Source organism: Ursus arctos, unplaced genomic scaffold (genome assembly GCF_023065955.2).
Source record: "Ursus arctos isolate Adak ecotype North America unplaced genomic scaffold, UrsArc2.0 scaffold_3, whole genome shotgun sequence".
In the NCBI taxonomy this organism is placed as follows: domain Eukaryota; kingdom Metazoa; phylum Chordata; class Mammalia; order Carnivora; family Ursidae; genus Ursus; species Ursus arctos.
In genome coordinates, this window is record NW_026622985.1 from 80137887 (window position 1) to 80161571 (window position 23685).

At 41.9% G+C, this 23685-nt stretch overlaps 1 protein-coding gene across 1 annotated transcript in view; it reads left to right on the forward strand.

The window, feature by feature from the left end:
- STRIP2 (striatin interacting protein 2) overlaps positions 1–23685 on the forward strand; it is a 47404-nt gene that overhangs the window by 19379 nt on the left and 4340 nt on the right. Inside the window, exons 13-20 of the mRNA XM_026510950.4 lie at positions 241–312; positions 2936–3010; positions 3713–3810; positions 4266–4392; positions 6937–7037; positions 10330–10396; positions 20622–20726; positions 21591–21795. Of these exons, the coding sequence (XP_026366735.3) occupies positions 241–312; positions 2936–3010; positions 3713–3810; positions 4266–4392; positions 6937–7037; positions 10330–10396; positions 20622–20726; positions 21591–21795 (850 nt within the window). The remainder of the gene's footprint in view (positions 1–240; positions 313–2935; positions 3011–3712; positions 3811–4265; positions 4393–6936; positions 7038–10329; positions 10397–20621; positions 20727–21590; positions 21796–23685) is intronic.

Consider the following 23685-nt stretch of genomic DNA (forward strand, 5'->3'; position numbering starts at 1 on the left):
GAAGTTAAGCAAGAGGCTGGTACATATATGATTGGGGCCCTCAGTATCTTTTTCTTTTTCTTTTTTTTTTAAGTAATCTCTACACCCAACATGAGGTTCAAACTCACTACGCTAAGATCAAGAGTCACACATTCTTCAGACTGAGCTAGCCAGACGCCCCCCACCCCACTTCTTAATTAAAAAAAAAATTTTTTTTTTTAAGTACTCTCAGCCTCTTAATTGATGTCTTTTCTTCCCCAGCACAAGTACATCTCCATTGCAGATGTTCAGATCAAGAATGAGGAGGATCTGGAGAAGTGCCCCATGTCTTTGGTGAGTCAGGGGGGTTCTGACAGGAGAAAGGCAGGAGGAAGTCTGTCTGCAGTGCTGTCACAGAGCAGATGTGCATGCTGTTGGGCGCTCACGGTGTGCCAAGCAAGGCAAGGTCCCTACTTTCGTGATACATTAAAGTTATAGAAAAAAGAAAATAAGTAATTAAGGAAACAAGAAGACTTGAGAATGGGAGATACAATGAAGAAAATTTAAATAGGATGACATGAGAGAGGCATCTATCATGTAGGAGACTACCTTCAATTAGGCAGTCGGGATAGGTGGACCTCTGAGAAGGTGACAGTTAAGCTAAAATGTGAGGTACAAGAAGGAGCTGTCCCTAAGAATATCGGGGGAAAGAGCATTCTAGGCAGAGGAAATAGCCTTAACAAGGGTGAGAGCAAGCTTGGAGTACTAGGGGTAGTGAATGAAAGCCTGTGGCTGGAACACAGGGGTGAGGGATGGGGTTGTATGAGATACAGTCAGGGAGGTGGCCTGGGGCCACTTTACAAAGGACCTGTAAGCGAAGATAGGGACTGTGAAGTTGTTTTACAATATAGAAGTGAGCTCTTGGAGATTTTCAGCAGGGGAGTGACATGATCTGATTTATATTTTCAAAAACCATTGGCTGCTGTGTAAAGACTTTACCAGAAAAGAGTAGAAGCAGGGTGAAACATGAGGAGTTCTGTTTCATCAAGGTTCTACTTGGGTCATACTCAGTTTTAGATATCCATTAGGCAGCCATGCACATGAGCAGCCATGCAATTGAATATATAAGAATAGAGTTCTAAGAAAGGACTGGCCTAGAGAAATAAATTTGGGAGCTGTTGACTTAATGGGCAGTGTTAGAAGCCATAGAACTGGCTGAGATAACCCAGGGCGGGGCATAGAGATAGAGGATGGAACCCTGGACAAAGCTTTGGGGCATACCATTTGTGTTGAACGTGGAATAAGTCAGGAAAAGAGCCAGAAAAGAAGAGTAAGAGAAACACTCAGCGAAGTGGGAGAGAATGTGGGAGATTGTGATACTATAAAAGTTAAGAAAAATTTTTTCAAGTAGGGAGTGATCAGCTGTGTCAAGTGCTGCTGATAAATGGACAAGACCTGAGGTGCGCATTGGATCAGGCGACATGAAAATAACTGGTGACCTTAATAAGAGCAACCTCAAGGGAAGAAGTGGGGCTAGTAGTCTAGTTGGAGTGTGTGGAAAAGGAATGTAAAGAAAGGAGGTAGATGGTCAGCAGACAACATAGTTTTATTGTAGAGAGGATAGAAATGGGATGGTAGCTGAAGAAGGATGTGGGTCAGAGGAAAGTGTTTTATAGCTAGGAGACACTAGAATATGTTTATGTCCTAAAAGAGATGATCTGGGAGAGAAGAGACAACTGCAGAACTGATGCATTCGACAAAGCAAAAGGTTGAGAGATCCCCAGCACATATGGAGGGTTGGCCTTTAATAGAGCAGAGGCAGTTCATATTTTATGTCAGGAAGGAAGGTAGAGACCCTGGTAGATTTGGTGTGGAGAAGACGAACTGTCTGATTGCCTCTGTTTTCTCCGTGAAGTATGAGACTGGGTTAGCAACAATTGAGGGGTTGGGTGGTGAGGGGATTGGTTTGAGGACAGGGGAGAAGAGAAGGTATGAAATAGATCTTTGGGAGAGCTGGAAGGTAACCTGCTCTCTCAAGGATCTATTGCCTTAGTTTATTGAATGCCCATATAAGCAGCAGCTGAGTTATGTGGGATGGCAGGGGTCAGGTGATTCCTCCCTGCCTCAGGGTCTCAAGACAGTGACCCTTGCCCTGGAATAGAGTACCTTGTGGGAGGAAGAAATGAACTGGCCAAAGATGACAATGGCCTGAGTAGCCCCATGAGCACCGGAGACCCTGGGCCGTCCCCCCCGCTGCCCCCACTCTGATAAAAGGCTTAGATGAGTTCATCAAAGGTCAAAGAGAGTTGTGGATCGGGGGTGGGGGTGGTCATAAAGGAGGAAAAAATGTGGTAGGGGCTACTGGAGAAGGAAAGAAAATAGTTTCTACTTAAAAGCTTCCCTGCTAATACTCCTTCCTGCCTCTCCCGGCCATGGGTTACCCAACTCACTTATCAACCTTCTCTCCTGAGTTACCTACCTCTCACTTCCAAGCATTCCAGAGCTCTTGGATGGCCTTAGACTGACACCACAGGAAGGGCTTCTATGTGGGGTGTCTGTTCTAGTGTCCCAGGCTTACATGCACCCTGACTTAAGCCCGCGCATGGCCAGAAAAGCAGTGGCTTGAGCCAATTCCTAGGTAGGTGTTCTGACTCCTGATCCAACATGTGATGGGGAAAGAAGAATTCTTTATTGATTCCAGATAATGGGAAAACCAGAATCATAGATGGTCAGGGCTGGAAGAGCCCTCAGAGGACATCAGACCAGCCCAGTGGTCCTAAAGAAAAGGAAACTAAGACCCAGGGAAAGAAAGTAAACTTACCCAAGGTGATGTAATGAGTCATTAACACAGCTGGATAGGAATCTAGATCTGACTCCCAGCTTAGTGCTCTTTTCAAGCCATCCTTTACAACCAAGAAAACATAGCCTTTGGTCAACTGGAAAATGGCCTGGGCAAACCGTGTATTTCCTGCCGTAGGGGGAAGAGGTGGTGCCAGAGACGCCATGTGAGATCCTCTACCAGGGCATGCTCTACAGCCTCCCTCAGTACATGGTAAGGAGATAGCTGGGCCGGAGCTGCCCTTCTCTGCTCCGGGAACAGACAGCTGAGAACCACTTTAGGCTGACCTGTCCATTATTTGAGCTTGTTCCCTGAGCCTTCACCCCTGAGGGGAAACATTCTCTAACACATTAGAATTCTGAGCTTTCCTCAGGGCTTCTCCAAGAGGAACTCCAAGAGGAAGGAAGACGTGGCTACACTCCCAAGTCCTTCTCTGGGAGGGGCGGAGAATAAAGTGGGGTCCATGCAGGATGTATTGGGGTCCTCCTTCTAAGTAAGTACCCTAGTCCCTCTGAGGCCATGGTCTGTCATGTCCTAGATAGCCCCAGGCTGAGTGGTGAGGATGGTGATGGTGAGGGTTGGAGGAAGGAAAGGGGTAGAGAAGGTGAGATCATGCTTATATCTCTCACCTTATTTCTGGGCATTGCCCCTCTCTATTCCTTCCGTCATCTTCTTTAGAAAGAACAGTCTTGAAGCAGAACAGCCTATAGCTCCCTTCCGGCTCCTTAGCCTCACAGGCAGTCCTCTCAGCACTGGGCGCTTGTTCGCCCTTCTGGAGGCTGGGGAGATTTGGTTACTGAGGAATGAACACAGAAGAAGGCATTAAAACACTTCTCATAGGGCTGTTGAGGTGTGGAAAAATAGCCTTTTGAATGGGATGGACAGAGATGGATCCCCTCATTTTCTACTTCCTAGATTGCTCTACTTAAGATTCTGCTGGCTGCAGCCCCCACCTCCAAAGCTAAGACAGACTCTATCAATATCCTGGCAGATGTCCTGCCTGAGGAGATGCCGTGAGTGCTTCAACTGGGTTGGCTGCTGAACGTTAGCTGTTTTGTCTACAGCGTCTCTCTAGTCCCCAGCCCTACCTTGATAACACTCATAGGGATTGTCTCCAAAGAGATCTCCTCTTCCCTTTCCACTGCAGTGCTCTCTTTTGGGTTCTTTTCAGCTCAGAACTGAGGGTCTGCAGGGCAACATCAGTGCCAGTGACTGGTTGCATGGGTATGTAGGTGGACATTGCCAAGGGATGAGCTTGCCAAAGGAGAGAAAAAAACAAAGAGACCAAAGGAACTTTTCTCCAGATAGGCTCATTAGTGGGAACTCTGGAAGTTTCTCTAGCACAGAAGTTCAAATCTCCCAAGTTCTGGCTGTCTTGTATATGTTGTCTCTGGCCCAAATACCTGGGTCCTTGTAGGCCTCACTCTAAGGCTACTGTCTGCACTGACTCTTCCTCTCCCCATCGTAGCATCACCGTTCTCCAGAGCATGAAGTTGGGCATCGATGTGAACAGGCACAAGGAGATCATTGTAAAGAGTATCTCTGCCCTGCTCCTGCTCCTCCTCAAACACTTCAGACTGAACCATATCTACCAGGTGAGCAGCTAGCAGCACTTGGCCACAGGTCTCAGGTGTTCTCCAGGCCCTGTCTCCCCAGGGGGGGATGTAGGGGCCTTTATAGTCCAGTTGAACATCTTTCAGCCTTTTCTTTGTCCTCCTCAGGGAATCCATATACCTGTTGCACAAGCTTGCGTGGGGGTATAGAGTGGGATGTGAGGACCTGTCCTAGACAGGTGCAGATGTCTGTGTCCTTTGAACATTATCCAAGGGTTGTGGATAGGAATCCTTGGCTTCTTGGGAATGTGCTCACCAGCTTTGGAGAAGTGCAAGACAGGATTCAAGCATTCCACCAAAAAAAACAAAAAAAACAAAAAAAATGGGGAAAAACTATGCAGAAAACCTTTTCTATATGTGAAGCCCTTTTCTAACATTTGAGATATAATCCTGAATAAAGCACAGTTTTGGCTCTTAAGGGCTTGAAGTCTTGGAAAGGATATGGATATATAAATAGCTAATTATGGAATGATAAGTGCATGATACAGGTCAGCACTGGCTGGTAATCCAGCTGGTAAACCTGCGATAGGGAAGAGGTGACTTCTAATGTGAGTCCTAAAGAAACAGATGTTAGTCAGGATATGGGAGTTGTCAGGGAAGGAAGATAGGAAGCATTTCAAGCAGAAATGTTAATCTATGAAAGTCCAGAGGAGAGGGAGCAAAGTACATTTGGAAACTGATTAAACGTTGCTGGAGTTCTCCCTGGGGTGGGGGAGACGGGGAGGCCTGGTGATACATGGAGCTAGAGAGGACGGCAGGGAGCAGACCATAATACATATGATAGCACACAGTTATCGAGTACTTATAATGTGCCCAGCGCTCTGTCAAGTTCATATGGGATCTCATTTAATTCTCTTAATCCTATGAGGTAGGTCTTATTTTATCCCTGTTTTATAAATGAAGAAGCCGAGCAAAAGAAATGTTAAGAAGCTGCTTCCCCATGCTGAGGAGTTTGGACTTGGTACTGTGGGCATTGCCAAGATATCAGAGAACCTGGAGGAAAGGATTGGATGGTCTCTGTGGTGAGAATATGGGGAGGAGAGGAGGGTCCTCATGACTGCTCAATGTCTTTGTCCCCTTTTCCTCCTAAGAAGTCAGAAGCAGGCTTGCTGCTCGAACAGCAGGTTCTCAGAGTGCACAGAGGCTCCTGCAGGGTCTTTGTCCATGCAGGTTTGACTATAGAATCAGGGTATTGCTCCACTCTAGTACATTCAGAGACATCTTTGGGTACGTTATGTGTGTCCTGGGTGCTTCTGCCAGTGTTTGCTGAGCAACAGCAGGGCGGGGAGGAGTAGGGTGGGTGGGAGATAGTGTTCCTAGTAGAAAGAACAGAAAACTGTGGCTATGTTTTTTCTGTCTGCTCCTCTTGGTGGGCAGTATGTGGAGCAACAGCCAGACAGGTGGGTGGCTTGATGGGGCTTGCCAGTGGGTGTCAGTGTCAGTGAATCCCAACAAGGCTACAGATACATCTCAAATTGAAAAACATTTTCCATAACTTCGTAGTGGGTATGTATTGGCTGTTCCATCTGGAGCTTTGGAAAATACCCCAGGTTGGCTGCCAGGGAGAAAATATTTGAGCAGAAGAGAGAAATGGGCAGCACAAGCTCACTCCCCACCTCTAACCACACACAGGGGTAGGGGGCAGCTTGGCTCGCTGCCATGCCTCCTTCTTGGTGATCAGGAAAAGCTAAGGGATTTAAAACACCACAATTTTCTGCTTTTTAAACCCAGTTTCTGTACTATCCCAGCAGTCTGGGTTCTGGATCTGGAGGCAAACTGTCTGATGCTCCTCAGTGCATCGCAGGCAAAATCCAGGTGATGCAACTCCAGCACACTGCCCACTAGGTCTTCCCAGACACAAACCCCAGCCAGATTCAAGAGAGCAGCAGGGAATCCCTGCTTCTGGTGTTTAGCCCATCAAAGAGATCTTGGACTTATTCTCAGTGCAGTATCTGTTGACCGAAGGGCTCTTGTTGATCCGTTTATTAAAATACTGATAATGAAAGTACAGGGATACTATAGTGAACCAGACAGACTCATGCTGGAGCCCACATTCCAGTGGTTGACTTGGTTACTATGTGCCATAGCCATCCTGACTGAACGATGCCAGCAGTTGCTGGGAGGAAGCTGCACCTGTTCCTGCTATTGAAACACTATGAACCAGAGGTTTGGTATGGAAGACAGCTCCCTCGGGAGCCTTCCTTGCTCGTTGAATTTAGGAACAAATATTGCAGCAATTCCTTCTATTTATCTGGAGTGGGATTTCCTTTCTGGATTGTTTATGTTTTGTGCTTTTGGTCAGGTGCTTGCAACATACACGCACTACAGATGGTCCCCCTCCATGCAGGATGGGCTGGCTGGTGATGCTTCTCCCTACTTCTCAGACAGGAGGACTGATAATACAAGTGGACAGTGGATATTCTTAGGAGTGGATATTAGAGTTGTACTTGCCTATCTTATTTTTCATATGTACCTTCTATTATCCCCCAAATAAGCAGCCCTTTCTGCTTTGATCTTTTAATTTAGTTTGAATATGTATCACAACATTTGGTATTTGCCAACTGCATTCCACTGATCCTGAAGTTCTTCAATCAAAATATCTTGTCCTACATCACTGCCAAAAACAGGTATGGACTCTGGACAGGTTTATTTGAAAGGTCTGTTTTGGCATGGGTTGAGAAATACATCATCTCTGAGCCTTTCGGTTCTCTTTGTGTCCTTAGTCCCTTCTATCTTAGAGCTGCCACTGTTAAATTTAATTTCCTTGAAGTGCTAGTTGATGGGGTGTGTGGTTTGGCCTCTTCACAGGTATTTGTATTTTAATAGTTTTGAAAACTAAAAAATGTCACGACTCAAATAAATAAAACTGCAACAATGAATTTTAGCCCTATTGCAAAAGGATCCAGAAGATGTTTTTTGTGAAACAGGCTTCTTATCTGGCCAGCCCTGATCTTAGTATAAATCAGTAGTCAGAACAATTATACTACTTTGTAAACTGTAGTGTTACGCAGAATTTGTAACTGAAGGTAAATAACAGACCCTTACTTAGATCAGTTTGTAATAAAACAAATAGATGGTATTTTATTTAATATCCTCAGTAATGGTAAGAGGTATTACAACAAGTTTTATTCTCATTTCACCAATTAGTAAACAAATTCAGTGAGGTTAATTGACTTGCTCAAGATTAACATGCTAGTGAGACAACTTAAGTAAGCAGCAGAGGCAGGATCAAAACACAGATTGTTTTCTGGTCACAATTGCTATGAATACAAATTGCTTTCACTCCTCCAGCCAAGTGGGGACTTGGGGGTTGCAGACTAAATCCTTGTTCTTTAGTTTGCTACTTCCATAAGAACTAGAAGCATATTAATTAGACTTTACCAGAGGCAGAGTTCCTAAAGTAGAAGTAAGAGGGCTGATCTGATTACTTGGGATGATTAGAGAGGGCCAGGAAATGGTGCCTCACTAGTCTTGTACTGCCTGAAAGTCCACCATGGAGAGGCAGCCTACTTATATGTAGTTTAAAATACACGGAGGCACCTGGGTGGCTCAGTCGGTTGAGCATCCGACTCTTGATTTCAGCTCAGGCCATGAGCTCAGGGTCCTGGGATTGAGCCCCACATTGGGCTCCTCACTCAGCAGGCAGTCTGCTGGAGATTCTTTCTCTCCCTCTCCCTCCCCATCCCCCACACTTGCTCTCGCTCTCTCAAATAAATTTTTTTGAAGAGTTTATTTATTTGAGAGAGAGAGAACATGAGAAGGGGAAGGAGCAGAGGGAGAGGGAGAAGCAGGCTCCCAGCTAAACAGGGAGCCCCATGTGAAGCTTGATCCCAGGACCCTAGGATCATGACCTGAGCCGAGACGTGTAACCAACTGAGCCACCCAGGTGCCCCTAAATAAATAAATCTTTAAAAAATAAAATAAAATACTCATATGTGTATGTCATGAGACCTGCCATTTGCTAGCTATGTAATCTCAAGTAAGGACTCTGGTTTTTTCGAGCCACAGTATTTTCATCTTAAAATTAATACATTCCCTGACTGTATCATAGAGCTTTTATATAAGTATCAGTTAAAATAAACATATGAGAGTCCTGTTCCTCATTTCCAGTTAGAGATCCACCCCTGCATCAATCAAGTATGGCTGGCGTTCAGGAACTAAATACGCACCCTCCACCATGGGCCTGGAAAGGAAGGGGCAAATAAAATGATAGGTGTCCATCCGGCTCTATTTGAAATTGGAAGAGTGGTAGTGCCAGACTACATCATTAACTAAGTTTGGCCTGGATAAGATGGTCCTCTTCTGTACTACCTGTAAGCTTTACTGTGGCATGATCCCTGAGAACTTGGAGCACGCATAGCCCCTTATTACACAGTTTCCTCATGGCTTTTACCATCTGGATAGATATTCCAGAAACTTGTAACTTTATTTTTTGCCCCCTTAGGCTAGAACTCAGTTCACAGAGGATGGAACAAATCTGTCTTTGATTTCCTGCCCCCATTTCCTAGTTGCCAGCATCTACTTTGCCATGGGGCTTTGTGGGGGATGGGTAGATAAGTGGATAAGTCAGCCAAGAACGTTTATACTAATGGAGCCGTAACTATAGAACTGGCAGCCCTGGGAGAATCCAGTAGAGTGAATTAAGATGATGAGCAATACTATAGGTAGATCCACTGCCCTCTCATCTCCTACCTTGCTTCCCCTGGGTTATCACTGTGGGTTTCTTGGACAAAGGTAAACATTTCTAGGTAAACAAATTGTTGCCTCTTGCTTGGATAGAGTTTTGACTTTCGAAATGTAGAGACAGGTCCAAGAAACCCATACTCCTGTTGATGGCCCTTGTTTTGCCAACATCCTTTATCCATTTCCAACTGCACTAGTTCAGATAGATTGGTTATAAAGCTTACGGAATGTCAGAATCAGAAGGAGCATTAGAGATGAGCTAAATTCTGCATTGTACCAATGACGAAGAGAGAAAAGGAAAGAAAGAACTGTAATTTTGAGTAATTATGTCCCTGTCATAATGCAGTGCCTCATTTCCCCTACCGACTCATGCCTGCGTCCCTGGGCTCACTGCAGAGCCTCCAGCTCCCTTAGAAGCCCCCTGTCAGTTTTGGGGGCTGATGCTGTTACCATTCCTTTTTTTTTTTTTTTTTTTTAGAGAGTACATGCATGAGTGCAAGCGGGAGCGGGGAGGGGTGGGCAGAAGGGGATAGAGAAAGAGAGAGAGAATCTTAAGCAGGTTCCATGCGCAGAGCCCGACGTGGGGCTTGATCTCATGACCCTGAGATCATGACCTGAGGTGAGATCGAGTTGGATTGGACACTTAACTGACTGAGCCACCCAGATGCCCCAGTGCTATTACCATTCTTGAGCTATTAGATTGGCCCTGCTGCAGGAAGCTGCCTCTGTCTTAAGCTTCCTTCAAGAATGGCTTCCATGATCATTTCCCAGAGCTCCTGGCTTTCGGAAACATCTGGTAAGGGACATAGGAAAGGTCTTCATTTCATCCTTGTGTCCACAGATTGTTACTAAGTGGGTTGAGTTTGGGCAGCATCTCTGGGAACAGTTCACAACCATACACTTAAATGCAAAAACAGAAGTGCACATATGTCCGGACTCTTTCAAGAAGAGAGGAGATAGGTGGCTATACCAGAGGCTCTCTTGCTGCCTTCTTTTGCATCTGCCAGATGGGGGCTGGCCTTAAGGAGCTCTGTGGATTCCTCTCATTACTGTAAGGAGAGGAGACTGGAGCTAGAGTTGACTGTCACCACAACCCTCAGTTTCAGCTGAGGTCACTAAGCAATTTGGGAAAAAGATGGGGCCTGCTGGGGAGAAATAATTCCTGCCATTTCAGATACTGGCATTTTCTGCCATTGCTATTTCCCTAAAGCCTGCCCCTTTCTCTGCATTTTGCAGTATCTCGGTCCTGGATTACCCTTGCTGTACCATCCAGGATTTGCCGGAGCTTACTACAGAGAGTCTGGTAAGCAGAGGGGGATTTGGTAGCTTTTGAAATTGCCAGATGGCAGAGGCTGGTATTTGCTCTTCCATTTTTTCTGCAGCCGCGTAATGCCCTGGTTTGGGAGTCTCAGATCAATAAAGGCATATTGGCAAGAGCACAGAGGCAGTGAGGGTTTAGAGCTGCTGACCCAGTTGAGAAAAATTTGGAAAAACTGAGCATAGCAATTTGCAGAGAAGAGAAAACGGTCAGTGACAAACACTAAGGAGGAGAGGGAATTTAGAAAGATAATGGGACTGAAATTGAATGTGAACATCTGTGCTAAATGGCAAGAAATCTCTACTGGTCTGTTCTAAACAATGATCTGTCTCCTTTCTGCTATGCTACCTTTTATTTCCATGTATTCTTTAAAACCCAGGAGAGTGCACTTCAGAAAATACCTTGCCTAGGTCTCTTTAAGCCAGAAGTTGGTAATAGCCACAGAAGAATGACCCAGAAATTTCTTCATCCTGAAAACAACTTTAGGTAAATCAAAAAGTCCCTCAGAATTACTTTGAATTTCATGAAACTGACTGGTCAACAGCACACTGAAGATCAAGTGTCTGCCTCATGTAGATATACCTCCTTCGATATACTCAGTCCACACCCTCCCCCTGTTGCATTGTACTTGGTTATCTGTATCTGTTTCTCCATTTGACTGAAAACTCCTTGAAGGAAGAGATGGTATCATCTTCATTCTTATATCCCCAGAGTCTAGCACTATGTTTGGTACATGAAAGGAGCTCCCTTGCTGAATGAGTAGATAGTAGCACCCATATGTCCCACAACCCTTTGCCCCTCAACTTTAATACCTGCGAAATGTTGCATCAGGAAAGTGTATTATGCACAAATAGAATGATACCTTCTGTGGTACAGGTTTTATAGAACCATAGGATTCTTGGCTGGAGGGGACCGGAGAGCCATTTAGCCCAATCCCCTATTTAAAGATGAGGAACCAGAAGGCCCAATGGATGAAGTGACTTGTCATGGTCCACTCTTCATAAATGATACATCCTGAATTAGAAAAAGACCCATGTTCTAAGATATTAAGTCTAGCACACTTTTTGCATCAGGCAGAGATTTCCTGTCTCACTTAGATGTGGGCTCAGTGGCCAAAGGAAGCTGGAAACTTCTTATCCCTGCAGAGAGAAATAATACGTCTAATAACCCTGTTTATGCACATGATGTTATGCCATCCTTAAAATAACTGTATAAGCTTGGTCTTACTGTTTTATAGATGGAGAAGTTAACTGCCAAAACCTTCCAATTGAAAGTAGCAGAGCCAGGGTGGAGACTTACATCCCTGCCATTCAGAGTTAGAATAAAGAATGCACTTTCTCACAGAAAACAGTGGTAAACAGCATTAAAATGCTACTATTAGTAGGGTATTTCAAAACATAAAGTCAGCTTTTATGGCTGGAATCTATTTCTTGATACAATATGTTCTCTTTTTCTCAATCCCATATGTAGGCAATTGATGGAACTATACCTTCCAATCTCTTCTGATTTACTTTTTGGGATATAAGCATAAAATTATTGAAATAATTGTTATGCCTCTGAGAAGATTTTGTTATCCATGAGCGGGTGAAAGCACATATCTATTCTAAATAAGAAACCCATTGGTGCTCCTTTCCATAAAGCAACAGTGGCACCTGGTGGTTTCATTTGGTAACCACAGATTTTTGTTGGCTTAAATTTACAGCAAAGTACTTCCGGAGCCTAATCATGGGCTTCAGTAACTAGCAAGTTTACTCCATATAGGTCCTCAGTATAATGGTTTGTTCATCTAAACTGATGGCTTCTGTACTCAGAAAACACTAATGTTTATATGAGTAAAATGCATCTCTTTTCCAGGCTCAGTGAATTAATTGTAAACAGAAAATGTACTGGCTTTTATAAATGCGGAGGATTTTCTTTAAATAATATTTCAAGGTTTTTTTCCTGTTTATAAAATCAGTACATACTATTGCAGAAAATTGGATAAATACAGAAAAATATGGGGAAAAAAACCAAAAATACCTTAATTATACTACCTACATGTCACCACTGTTAGTATTTTCCTATAGTCACCATATGTATGTACATATTAATTCACATATATACAGACATACGTTATTTAAGAAAACAAGGACTTTGTATATGTTTCAATCCACATAATAAAATTTAAATGTTCACAATGTGACTTTGAACATATTTGAGAACATGATTTTTAATAGCTACATATAATATTCCACTCCTTAATTTTTAAAAAATGATTGCTTTCTACTACTGTTGGGCGTTTATTTCAATATTCTCTGTATAACTCCAAATTCTAAAGTCTTCCCATCTTGTCAAAATACTCCACTCTACAATAGGCCATCTTACCCATGTACTGAGAAGTTTCCCTACCCACCTGGTATAGGAAGGCTTACAACTTCTGTATCTCCAAATGTCTATATTCAAATTCAATCCTACTAAAGTAGGAAAACATTAAATCCCAAACATAAGGGAAGGAGAGTGAACGTATGATTGTGTGGAAGATGGGTATGGTCTTTGGAAGGAGGTTGCTAGAGAAGGCAGTGGATATGGCTCCAGCAAGTATTGTAGAATGCTCAGCATTTTGATGGTTGTTTAGGGCAGTGGTATAAAAAGTCGGGTGGGCAAGATGATGCTTTGGGGGGTGAAATATTTTGATCTTTTGTGTGAATATCCTTTTTTCTTTCTACTATATTTCTATATTAGAACATACATAATGTCATTACAATAATATATTTCTATCTTAGAAGTAAATGTGTATATTTAGGAGTACAGCAACAATTATTTACTGAGAGATGTGTGCAATACAAAAAAAAAAGTTTTAGAAACCTCTGCTTTAGGGGCGCCTGGGTGGCTTAGTCGTTAAGCGTCTGCCTTGGGCTCAGGGCGTGTCCTGGGATCGAGCCCCATGTCAGGCTCCTCCGCTGGAAGCCTGCTTCTTCCTCTCCCACTCCCCCTGCTTGTGTTCTCTCTCACTGGCTGTCTGTCTCTGTCAAATAAATAAATAAAAATCTTTAATAAAAAAAAAAGAAAGAAAGAAAGAAACCGCTGCTTTAGAGTATATTGAAATGAGGGTAAGGTTGTAGGTCTGCTTTCTTTGAGGGCCTGTTGGCCTTAAAGAGAAATCATACAGATTAAATCCCATCCTCCTTACTCGCCTATCTTACAGAGATTCCCCAAAAAATGTGGAAAGTTCTGTGTAAATCTGTGTCACTGCTGCAAAGCCAACCCAGAGTTCAAAACGCTTGTTTTTTCGTACAGAATGTGATTTAGTAACAGCAGCTTCACATACAAAAAAGAGCATATTTTGAACAATGTAGATGCCAAGTAGGCTATAAATTAAGAATGGAGGAATGAGAAAAAGTAGTATTTGTGGAACCACTGAGTATCAGAGCTAGAAGTTTCTAGTAGCTTGACGAATCCCATCCTTTACTGATGAGGAAATGGGTAGAGTGGTGAAGTGTTGTCCAAAGCCTTGTAGCTAGGTAGAGCCAAAACAGCGAGTCAGAATTTGCACGACCTAGCCATTTGCAAAGAAACATTTGGCATTTCCTTTTAGATATATGCGAGTGAAATTATTAAGTTAATTTTTAAATAAAGTCTTCTGACATTCACCATCACTATTTAAAGCCAGTATTGCGGGGCGCCTGGGTGGCACAGCGGTTAAGCGTCTGCCTTCAGCTCAGGGCGTGATCCGCTATGAGCCTGCTTCTTCCTCTCCCACTCCCCCTGCTTGTGTTCCCTCTCTCGCTGGCTATCTCTCTCTCTGTCGAATGAATAAATAAAAAATCTTTAAAAAAAAAATAAAGCCAGTATTGCCTTTAGCATTATGGTTTCTCTGTTCTAGATATAATGTGAGTACGTCATAAGGTATTTATCCATTTTCTATGAGGTATGTTTATATAGAGGAAGGACCATGGATAAATGTCTTTTAACATTTTATCAGTTTATCTGTTAAGTCACCATTTCTGTAATGGGTACTAGAAGAGATTAGAATCTCTGAAATTCTTTTTCTTTTTCTTTTTTTTAAGATTTATTTAGAGAGAGAGCGTGCATGTGCATACACTGGCACACGCAAGTGAGAAGAGCAGAGAGGGACAGAGAGAGAATCTGAAGCAGGCTCCATGCCGAACACAGAGCCTGATGCAGGGCTCCAGCTCACAACCCTGAGATCACTACCTGAGCCGAAACCAAGAGTCAGAGGCTCAACCGACTGCCCCACCCAGGAGCCCCTCTGAAATGATTTTTCAAACTCACGTGCCCAGATCCCTCTCCAGGGCACAAATAGTTTGCTAAAGCTCCCCAAATGATTTTGAGATTTTTCTCTTCTCCTTCCTCCTTTTTACTCACACCACTTAAGAATTATAGCTCAGTTTTATGTTATCTGGGTTCTTAATCTATAGTAACTTAATTGTCAGTAATCCATATGATAAGGGAATCATTCCATAATGATTTGGGAAAAGAAAGTCTAAGCTAAAAATATGAATTCATTTTCAGTTGTGTGAACCATAATAATGGAATGAATCAAAAGACTCATTTACCAAGAAATGGTTATTATTGTGAGTTTTCAATCAGTAAGTGTTAAAACCTAGCAAATGTTTTTCAATAGATTCAAATAAATGCAGGGCTGACATGGCATGAAAAACCTGAAGCCCAAAGCAAAGAAATAGACTAGTTTGTAAGTATAGAAAAGGCAGACAGAACTACAGCTCTAAGTTATCTTGAGCAAATTTCCTGTAGGCTATCGGAGTTCCCCCTATAAAAGGAAGAGGTTGGGCCATCAGATTAGCATAAACTTTTCCAAAACTTCCATGGATTCATTACATAACAACCAAGCTAATATTAGTCATTCTGATTTTCAGTGAAGAGCTGGTTTTCAATCTGAAAATAATAATCATCGCTAGGAAATTTAATAAGCTGAGAAGGTTTGAAATATATTAGACTTAATACTTAGCAGCAGCAGCACTTCTTTATTCTTTTTTAAGTTTTTATTTATTTATTTATTTACTTACTTATTTATTTATTTAAGTAATGTCTACCTCCAATGTGGGGCTGGAACTCAAGACCCTGAGATCAAGAATCGCATACTCTTCCAACTGAGCCAGCCAGGCACCCCTAGAAGCACTTCTTTAATCAGACGCTCCCATTTAATACAGGAAACCTCACTATTTTTGTTGTTGTTTCTTTTTTTTTTTAATTTTTATTATGTTATGTTAGTCACCATACAGTACATCCTTAGTTTTTGATGTCATGATCCATGATTCATTGTTTGCGTCTAACACGCAGTGCTCCATGCCATATGTGCCCTCCTTAATTTTGTTGTTGTTTCTGGAAACTGTTATCTTCTGCTTGTTTGAAATAAAGACAAAGTGTTATAACTATAAATAAAGACAGAGATAGAGGTTCAGGCCCTGGTTGGGGCACTTATGTAACCTTAAAAGCAAGCCCCTTCTTTCCCTGAGTCTCAGGTTTTGCTTCTCTGGATGACAGAATTGGACTATACTTAGCCAAGTCTAAAAGCTAAGTTTCTTCTAGTGCTCAGATTCTAACCAATCTAATTTCCTCAGTACAAAAGGAAGAAACACTCTGTTCTTTCAGCAGTCATTTGAGTTAATTATCCACATAACTGGCGTAAACCTCCGTTTTTATTCGGCTTGGCTCACTCAGCTGGGCTAAGATGGATCTTGAGAACAGAACCCTCACAGTGCTTTAGAGATGCTTATGAAAGGGTAGGATGTGATCCCTGAACTGAATTTTTAGACACAAGGTGTATGCAAACAATTTTTTAAAGTTTTTAATTTTAATTCCAGTATAGTTAACATGCCATGTTATGTTCGTTTCAGGTATACAATATAGTGATTCAGCAATTTTATACATTACTCAGTACTAATCATAAGTGTAGACTTTAATCCCCATCATCTATTTCCCCCATCCCCCCATCCACCTCCCCTCCGGTAACCATCAGTTTGTTCTCTATAGTTAAGAGTCTCTTGGTTTATCTTTTTATCTTTTTTTTCCTTTACCCATTTCTTTCTTTTTTTTTTTTTTTAAGATTTTATTTATTTATGTGACAGACAGCCAGCGAGAGAGGGAACACAAGCAGGGGGAGTGGGAGAGGAAGAAGCAGGCTCCCAGCGGAGGAGCCCGATGTGGGGCTCGATCCCATAACGCCAGGATCACGCCCTGAGCCGAAGGCAGACGCTTTAACTACTGCGCCACCCAGGCGCCCCCATTTGTTTTATTTCTTAAATTCCATATATGAGTGAAATCATATAGTATTTATCTTTCTCTGACTTATTTCACTTAGCATTATAGTCTCCAACTATCCATGTTGTTGCAAATGCAAGATTTCATTCTTTTTTATGACTGAAAACTATCCCGTTGTATTTATATGGCACATCTTCTTTATCCATTCCAATGCACACGTGGGCTGCTTCCGTATCTTGGCTATTGTAAATAATGCTGCAGTAAACATAGGGGTGCATGTATCCCTTTGAATTAGGGTTTTTGTATTTTGGAGGGTAAATGCCAAGTAGTGCAATTACTGGATCATAGGGTAGTTCTGTTTTTAACTTTTTGAGGAACTAGGTTGCATTCCCACCAACAGTGCAAGAGAGTTACGTCCTCACCAACATTTGTTGTTTCCTGTGTTTTTTATTTTAGCCATTCTGACTGGTGTGAGGTAATAACTCATTGTCGTTTTGATTTTCATTTCCCTGGTGATGAGTGACATTGAACATCTTTTCATGTGTCTGTTGGACAGCTGGATGTCTTCTTTGGAGACATGTCTGTTCATGTCTTCTGCACATTTTTTAAATTGGATTATTTGGGTTTGGGGTATTGTATCAGTTCTTTATATATTTTAGATACTAACCCTTTGTGGGATATGTCATTTGCAAATATCTTCTCCCATTCCATAGGTCGCCTTTTAGTTTTGATTGTTTCCTTTGCTGTGCAGAAGCTTTTTATTTTAATGTAGTCCCAATAATTTATTTTTGCTTTTATTTCCCTTGCCTCAGGAGACATCTAGAAAGATGTTGCTATGGCCCAATGTCAGAGAAATTACTGCCTGTGCTCTCTTCTACGATTTTTGTGATTTCAGGTCTCATATGTAGGTCTTTTATCCATTTTCAGTTTATTTTTGTGTATGGTGAAAGAAAGTGGTCCGGTTTCATTCTTTATCATGTAGCTGTCCAGTTTTCCCAGCACTATTTGTTGAAGAGACTATCTTTTTCCCAATGTATATTCTTCCCTCCTTTGTCAAAGATTAATTGACCACGTAATTGTGGATTTATTTCTGGGTTTTCTATTCTGTTCTATTGATTTATAAGTCTGTTTTGTGCCAGAACCATACTGTTTTGCTTACTACAGCTTTGTAATATAACTTGAAGTCTGGAATTGTGATACCTCTAGTTTTGTTTTTCTTTTTTAAAATTTCTTTACTATTCAGGGTCTTTTGTGGTTTCATGCAAATTATAGTATTGTTTGCTCTAGTTCTGTAGAAAATGCTGTTGGTTTTTTGATAGGGATTGCATTAAATCTGTAGATTGCTTTGGGTAGATAGACATTTTAATAATATTCTTTCAATCCATGAGCATGGAATGCCTTTCCATTTCTTTGTGTCCTCTTTAATTTCTTTCATCAGTGTTTTATAGTTTTCAGAGTACAGGTCTTTCATCTCTTTGGTTAAGTTTATTCATAGCTATTTTATTATTTTTGGTGCAGTTGTAAATGGGATTGTTTTAGTAAACAAATGTTTATGTATGCAAGTGGAACGTGGGCAAATGTTTTCTTCTTTCAACTTCCGCTGTTAGAAAGTGAGTAAAGGTCTTACTTTGGATAGTGTAAAGTATCAGAAACAAGAGAATATGGCCAAGTGCTGCTGTTCACAAAATATATCGCCCCACAGAAGTTTACATTTTACTCAATACGCTGAGTCCTGCCCTCCCAAAAAAGAGAAAGCAGGCAATTTGCCTTACTGAACATAAATAAACAAAACCCCCCAAGTCTGGCAAATCTGAAAAGACACCCCATGGAGCTAAAGGTCTGCTGGAAAATGATGATCTGTTGGGTTGGAAGAAGGCAGAAGCCTTGAGCAGGGCTCCATGGAGAGCCTGTTGCTGCAAACAGACAAGCCTGGGATCTGCTATCCTGAGACAGCCATGGACTAGCATGTGTTCGGTCAGTGCCCACTTCAGGCAACGTCTGGTGATGCGGAAGTGGGGCTAGTTTTAGTCGGGAGGGAAGCATTATCAGAAAAAAAAAGAAAGCAAGGCCCTGGGCCGATGAGACTATCTTCAGGAGGGAACTGGGGGTGTCTTTCCGGGGACTCTTGAGACTGAGCTTTGAGGAAAAAGCAGCCACGATCAGCTTACTTTCACTTAAAACTTCACTTTTGACTCAAATGGAGAAAGTTGAGATAAATCACAGTACTATAAATGATCAGAGGTGAAGGATCTTAAAAATGATCTAATTCAACCTCTTACAAGAAACAGGGAAATGACTTATCCACCATCATGCAGCCAGGGTCAAAGCCATAATCCAGGTGTCCTAGTGTCTACTCCAGTGCTGCTTCTACAAGCCATACCCCTACTCCCATTTTTTGTTTTTGTTTTAAGGTGAGCTCTATGCCCAACGTGCGGCTTGAACTCAGACCCCGAGATCAAGAGTCGCATGCTCTACCAACTGAGCCAGCCAGGCACCCCTCCCATATTATTTTTTGAGGTGCTAAGGAATACAAGGCTGTTTATGCTGCTATCATATTAGAAATCAGGATAAGGGAAGCTCACAGTGGAGATATACATAGCCTCCCTCCTCCGCTGTTTCTCCTGCTTCTTTAAAAAAAAAAAAAATAAACATTTAAGAGTCCGTTCCTCTGTTGGCCACACAAGGTGGAACATCTGTAGAACCTATCTGTTTTGGGCAAGCCGACTAGCTGGTGCATTAGAGTGGAAGCTCCCATGGAAATTTCTCTTAGAAGGAAATAGATGGTTCTCCAGGTACTAGTTCTAAGCACAGTATTGAACATTTACTACAGGAAGGAGAACAATTTTTTCTAAATAATATTTCTAAAAAGTTTCCCTGAAACTTTTTGACCCTGACTCTTCTTTATTTCTTAGTAGAGCCTAATACTCTCAAAAATCCTGGATGTTCATTCCACATTAGATGCATGTCTGTCTTGCTTGCTTTGGATTAATTTGGGAAAGGAGGGGGTAATTTTCCATTCTTCAGACAACAGCTCACTTCTACACATTGTCTCCTACTCTTATATCCTCCTATCAAATTGTAGGCATGAGGAATTTCCAAGATGTTAATTTGACCACCATGCATGCTCATTGATTTATACAGCTTCTGACATCAGTACATCAGTATATTCACAGGCCCCCAATCCAGAAGGGGTCTTATTTTTGTCCCTGAAAGATGTTTCTGTGAATAGATACCTGTTTCTAATCTGACATCCATCTGTTATCTCTGGTTGGGTGCTCACAAGCTATCAATAAACATACAAGAGAAACACCTGGTTAGAATTTACCATCTGCCATTTTTGCTTCCATGCTGGAGAATTAAGAAATTTACTGCAATAGGGTTTGATAAAGGAGGGTGGAGGATGATTTAAAAAAATTCAATCATAATGAATATCAGATCCATCCAACATAGTCTGAAATCTACCAGAATTGGGGCACCTGGCCGGCTCAATCAGTAGAGCATGTGACTGGATCTCAGGGTCGTGAGTTCAAGCCCCACGTTGGGTTTAGAGCCTACTTAAAAAAGGAAGAAAGGAAGGAAAGGAAATAAAGGAAGGGAAGGGAAGGGAAGAAACCTACCAGAATATCTCCTAGCAGTTACAGACACAGCTTATATAAGTGCAAGGTATATGGGGGTAAAATTCTATCTCTTTTCTGATTCTAAAGCAGAAGTTACACAAGAAAACTTGCTTGAGTGGAGTTCTTATGTTCACGTATCCTCTTTCTAATCAGTACTTGCTCTAGGTGCAGCCTTCCGGGATTGGCAGCGTGTGTTTTCAGGTGAAGAATATTGCATGCTTTGAGGCCTTAGTGTGTGAAGAGCAGAATGGTGAGGAGGTAGCACTTCATAAGGAAGGCCTCACCTAAACTGACCAGTGGTGACTTCCAGGCTTCTGGGGGAATGAAAGCCTTATAGGTGTTGAGGTAATGGTGGGCCTGCCTTATTACAGGAAGCTGGAGACAACAACCAGTTCTGTTGGAGGAACCTCTTTTCCTGCATCAACCTTCTGAGGCTGCTCAATAAACTGACCAAATGGAAGCATTCCAGAACCATGGTGAGTGGGGCTGCAGATCATGGGGGTGTCCATCTGACTGACTTTTTTTAATCTTAAGTATTTATGGACTTCCTGATTTGTGAGCTCTATAGAGAGACACTGAATGCTACATAAGGTGAACACCTAATTCTGGGCACTTATTTATCTATTGAGATAATTATTCATCAGTCCATTTCTTTACAAGGAGCTGAATATGGACCCTCCCCCAGGGCAGCTCTGGTTGGAAAGTTAACATTGTTATTTGGATTATAAGCACACATCCCAAATGACGCCAGTCTAAGTTTATTCATTGCAGCATGAATCATGAAAGATTGGAAACAATCCAAAGCCTATTAATACAGGACCAACTGGTTAAATAATTTTGGTACATCCTTAGAATATTGTACAACCGTTAAAAAGAATGAGGCAGGAAAAAAAAGGAACGAGGCAGTTCTATATTGATATGGAATAATTTTTAAGATATATTGTTAAATAAAAAGCAAGGTATAGAACTATGTGACAGGATATATAGTTGGCTGTGGTTTTTGTTAATAAAAATAATATACGTGTGCATAGAATTACGTATCCAGAAGATACGTAAGAAACTGGTAACGGTAGAAATGGAATGTGTGGCTGACAAAATTATTTTGCTCTTTATATCACATACTTGGAATATTAGAAACTTTGAATTGCGACATATAAATGGAGTGGTTCCTCTATGTTCTTGAAGACTAAATATAAATAGAACCTGGATCATAGGTTCCCAAAAACTCCCCCAGGGTGTTGAGACCAGTCAGGTTCGGCTTAATTTGTGAGTTAGAAGTTCCAAGAAACTTTAGATCCTTATCTGCCTTTCTTTGCTCCCACCTCTCTTTAAATGCCTAGATGTTGGTGGTATTCAAATCCGCTCCAATCTTAAAGCGGGCCCTCAAGGTCAAACAGGCCATGCTGCAACTTTATGTTCTGAAGCTGCTAAAAATACAGACCAAGTACCTGGGGCGCCAGTGGAGGAAAAGTAACATGAAAACCATGTCAGCCATCTATCAGAAAGTACGCCACCGCATGAATGATGACTGGGCTTACGGGAACGGTGAGTATTCTCAGAGCTCTTGACCTCCAGGAGATGCCCAGGGTTTAAACAAAACTATATGAGGGGCTCCAGGGTGGCTCAGTCAGTTAAGCATCTGCCTTCGGCTCAGGTCATGATCTCAGGGTACTGGGATCAAGCCCCCCCACCCCTCTGTCAGGCTCCATGCTCCGTGGGGAGTCTGCTTCTCCCTCTCCCTCTGCCCTTCCCTCCCCACCTCTTGAGCTCTCTCACTCTCACGCTCAAGTAAGTAAATAAAATCTTTAAAAAAACATAAAACTAAATAAATATTTATCTCTACTCTTTTGGTATGAATTATTACATAGTTTGGGTGAGAAAATATGTATGCAATTATAGTCAGGTGCTGATATAACAAACTTTAGAGTTACTACCCCAAATTCTAGCATGTGCCCTGGTCCTATATTGACTATAAAAATCCATTTTAGAGGTGCCTGGGTGGCTCAGTTGGTTAAGCATCCAACTCTTGGTTTTGGCTCGGGTCATGAACTCATGGTCATGGGATCAAGCCCTGTGTGGTGCTCCACGCTCAGCACAGAATCTGCGGGAGATTCTCTCCCTCTGCCCCGCCCCCCACTTGCACACGCATGCGTGTGCTTTCTTAAAAAAAATAAATCTTTTTTGGGGTGCCTGGGTGGCACAGCGGTTAAGCGTCTGCTTTCGGCTCAGGGCGTGATCCCGGCGTTCTGGGATCGAGCCCCACATCAGGCTCCTCTGCTATGAGCCTGCTTCTTCCTCTCCTACTCCCTCTGCTTGTGTTCCCTCTCTCGCTGGCTGTCTCTATCTCTGTCGAATAAATAAATAAAATCTTTAAAAAAAAAATAAATCTTTTTTAAGAATCCATTTTATAGGGGCGCCTGGATGGCTGGCTCAGTCAGTAGAACATGCAACTAGTGATCTCAAGGTTGTGAGTTCAAGCCCCAAACTGGGGGTAGAATTTGCTTTTAAAAATTTCCATTTTATAAAACAAGTAAATTAAGAGGTAATTACCTCCTTTTGAAAACATTCCTTTAAATGACAGTTTTCTCCAAGAAATTTCTAAAATTAAAATAACCTTTTATTATTAAAAAGCGGTTAGAAAAAGCAAAAAAAAAAAGCAGCTTTCCCCGCTGGTTCAGTTGGATGAGCTCGTGACTCTTGATCTCAGGGTTGTGAGCTCGAGCCCCAAGTTGGATGTAGAGATTACTTAAATAAATAAACTTAAAAAAAAAAAAACCAGTTAGAAAATACACCTCAGAAACCTTTTTACTGTATCACCATATTTATGCCTTGTTTGTACCACCTGAAGATTGCCACTGTCAACATCTTATTGTATTTTCTTCCAGATCTTTTTCTTTACATATATACACATTTTGCTTCGATAGCAAATTATACATACTATTGCATCATCTTTTTTCAGTTAACATTATCTACATCTTCCCATATTAGTATTTTTTCATTTTATCCAGTAAGTCCCTAGTCAGAATTCCCCAGTTGTCTCAAAATGTTCTCTTTTTTTAAGTTTTATTTATCTAAGTAATCTCTACACCGATGTGGGGCTCAATCTCACGACCCCGTGATCAAGAGTCACATGCTCTTCTGACTGAGCCAGCCAGGCACACCCCCAAAATGTTCTTTACAGCTATTTTTTCCAAGTCATAATCCAACCCAGGGCCACAAATTTCATCTGGTTGTTCTATCCTTTTATTTGTTAAATCTAGCAGTGTTTTGTTTTCACTTTTTTTCCATAATGCTGACTAACTGAAGAACTAGGCCAGTTGTCCTGCAGAATATTCAGCTTCTGGATTTATCTCTTGCTTCTTTGTGGCATCATTTACCTTATCTCTCTATCTCTAGTAGTTCTAGTAAACTGAAAGTTAGATCTGGAGGTTAGAT